Below are 3,344 nucleotides of genomic sequence, written 5' to 3'. Positions count from 1 at the left end.
GTGCAGCAATCAACAGTGAGCAGTGTAAATTTGCATCGGCTTAAAGGGGGCTGCTTTCTTCCAAGAGGATTTTCGTTAACTATATATCCTGATGTTTTCTCAGAAGGTCACGGTGAATTTCTGTATGCAATGCAACTGAAAACTGCCGCATATTGTGCTTACTGCTACACGTCTATACATTAGAAGAAACTTTCGTATTGTAAAGGTTATGGAGATGCCACACTCACAGATTGGCCATTCTCGTTGCGGTACAGCTTTCTGGCTCTGGTCGTTGGGCTGGTGAGCTCTATGTCGCGGGTTTGATCGCCATCGCGGAGACAGCAGTTGAACGGGGCGAAGGGAAAAACGCTCGTTAGCTACACGTTAAGGAACCTTATGTGGTCGAAATATTTATGGCGTCAATTATTTTACGCGGCGCTGAAGAGTAACAATCCGATTTATTGGACGCTTGCGCCTTTATATCAGCCTCCCGGCTGACAGGCTTACACAGCATGGTGTCCAAGCTTGAGGACCCGGGTTGCCAGGCCCGATACAGCTTATTTATGTGGCCGATAGAGCAACTATCCATATTTTGTATAGACGTCTCGACCTTTCGTTTCGTCTTGCGGGAGAAACGGCGGCATTTATTTCTGCCCCTTTGAAGATTAGCTTCGCGCCTTCTTCATTGCATCTCATTGCATGCATGGCTCGGTGCACTATAGTTTCATAGTTAACTTACTAGGGGAACTCTGGCGCAGTGGTAGTCCGACCACTGTGGAAATCACTTTGGTCTGTAGTCTTCAATTTGAAGTTACATTTGTAGACCGAGGAACAAAGTCTCCTTTATCGGGAAGTCCCTATTCCCAGTACTTTTGGTCAGGGGGGCATGCATATGTACTATACGTGCGCGTAGTCATTAAAACATCTGTGCATGAGTTTATGTATATATTCGCAATGGAAAAAATCATGGTCCTTTTTTCCCATTCCCAAAGTGCAGCCTGGAATTCTGATTAAGTTTCAGTAGTCTCGTGGTCAAAAACACACATCAACTTTCAAAGGGCCAGTGCTTTAGCTATCCAAAGGATAAAATATATTTGTCAGGTAAAAACGAATGCTCACGAAACACACAGAAATACTCTGTACCGTCAAAACAGATAGGAAGTTAGAACATAAGTTTGTGCTTTTCTTTGGGCTGAGTGCAAATGAACATTTAAAATCGTAAATATAGCAGATACGAACTCAAGAAGCTATATTTTGATGTCGCCAACAGGACATCGCGCCCAGTCATTTCATGCTAAGCTTCCGGTGGCTTCATTCCATGATTTCCTCGGTTCGAAATCGACGAGACTCTTTAAAACTTCCAGGACTTTTGCTGCCACCACTTTTCCCGCTCTTCTTGCTGGATGACTTGGAGCTCTCCACGCTTCCGGTCTTGGACTTATTGCGTAATATCCTCTGTACGAGGGTTAGTTTCATGTAATTCATGGACATCCTGGTGAAGTATGAAGAGTGTCTGGACACGATTCGTGCTTCTTCCACCACTGTCGTCCGTGGAAGGAGCCGGATGACGAGCAAGGAGACGAAGAGGAAAAGTCCCGCAACGGCGAACACCAGGTCTTCGTGTCCAGCTGGCTTCAGGATGAGGGTCATTGTCGCGCACATGGCCGCGACACGCCCGAAGGCGAATGCCCAGCAGGCGACACCGGCGCGCACTGCGGATGGAAAGAGTTCCAGGACGTAGGTGAAACAGTGTATAAGGATTACGTTTGAGACGCCCTTGGACAGGACGAGTAAGGTCTTGCTGATCGTGACGTATCCAGCACCGACCGTCACACTCAGCGCGCATTGTATGGAGCCTGTCAATAGGAAGCAGACGCTGAGCACTCTGACGAGTGCGACGCCGGTCATCAGGAAGTGCATCCCCGCGTATGTCGTGAGTGTGACGACAACCGTGAGGCATGGGATCCAAAATTCGTTATACTGCGCTGTCGAGAAGACGTCGAGGTAGAAAACAAAAGATATGGAGAAGCAAACGGCAAACATGGCCAACGCTCGACGCCGGAGGGAGCGATAGTCGACCAAGTCTTCCGTGTCCGAACCATCGCGACTTGCGTGGTTCTTCATCTGTTCTCTCAGTTTCTCCACGAGACAGGCAGTGACAGGAAGTGGGGTATTGTTGGTTTCGGCAGCCTGCATCATGACTGCTTCGGCCGCGTCCAGTCTTCCTTTCGCGACGAGCCAACGAGGCGACTCTCGGGCGGTAGACAAAGCCGGGAGCAGGAGAGCTGTCGGGGCCAGGAACATGACCTGCTTCAGACGCCAGTTGATGACCATGGGTTTGATGATGACACTCCAAACCTCACATAACGCCAGGCCCAGAGCCGCCACGAGGAGCACTTGCTGCGGCCTGTGCGCGTGCGTCATCACCTCGAACGGTATGAGGCAGGTAAAAATCGTGTGTACCGCGACACTGGCCCCGGCAAGGAAGCGCACCGCAGCGTAGCGCACGTAATTTGTCGCCGCGAAGGTGCACACCATGCAGGTCATTACCGCTGCGGCGGAGTACAGTAGTATGACTCTCCTGCCGACGTGGTCTACGAAGGCTCCGGCCAGTATAAGGGAAACAACGGCGCCGGCGTTGTGCAGGGCGACAAGGGTGGCCGGAAGCAAACGTTGGTCGCACACCATGTTCCAAGAGCTCACCGCACTTGCCTCGGGCGTCCTAACGTCGTAGTCCCACTCTTCACAGGGCACGACGCGTGCGTCGCTGGTGTCCTATACACATCGGTTGTACCACTCGTCGGCCCCGGTTAGAATAGCGCCGATGTTGCGATGCTCAGCGGAATCGCCGTGTTCAGCGGGTGCCATGCAGCGTTCGTAAATGCGGCAGCGGCTGAAGCGTCCGTCGGCCTCGACCGGTATGGCAATAGTCTTCCAATCGGCTGCAGAGATGTTGAAACCGGCTTGTGGCTTGCACCAATGGTCGACGTCATCGGTGACGTGGGAAATCATCACGGTTTGGCAATGAGCCGAGAAGAGTCCGAAAAGAATGAGAAAGAGCATCCTCCTCTGGAAAGGGCCGTAACCAAAAGCATCCTGGCAGTCAAACGACTCGCTTGTTCGGAGATCGGCGCCCGCGAGTCGGTGGGGGAGAAAGATGTCCATCGCCTGGTTCTGAGGTCTTGCTCTTCTGGTTTAGTAGTCCTGGACAGTCTCGGAAGAAAGGATTCCTGACGAGGGCTAGCTGTGCGGACCTGCCGAAACGAATACTTCTTCTTCTTCCCCAACGCGCGCATTGCACACTCTGTCACAGTGTACAGCGTTGGCATTTCCGCTTGCTACTTGGCGAACAAAAAATAGTTCAT

At 51.5% G+C, this 3,344-nt stretch overlaps 1 protein-coding gene across 1 annotated transcript; it reads right to left on the bottom strand.

Annotated features, from left to right (window-relative positions):
* Positions 1-1,290: 1,290 nt before the first annotated feature.
* LOC129388065 (solute carrier family 22 member 13-like) lies at positions 1,291-2,526 on the bottom strand. Its single transcript, XM_055078090.1, has one exon. It carries the CDS (start codon positions 2,524-2,526, stop codon positions 1,291-1,293), a length of 1,236 nt encoding a protein of 411 aa, XP_054934065.1.
* Positions 2,527-3,344: the final 818 nt, after the last annotated feature.

Source organism: Dermacentor andersoni, chromosome 10 (assembly GCF_023375885.2).
Source record: "Dermacentor andersoni chromosome 10, qqDerAnde1_hic_scaffold, whole genome shotgun sequence".
Lineage (NCBI taxonomy): Eukaryota > Metazoa > Arthropoda > Arachnida > Ixodida > Ixodidae > Dermacentor > Dermacentor andersoni.
Note: the sequence above shows the minus strand (reverse complement) of the source record. Positions and strands in the feature narration are given on the sequence as shown.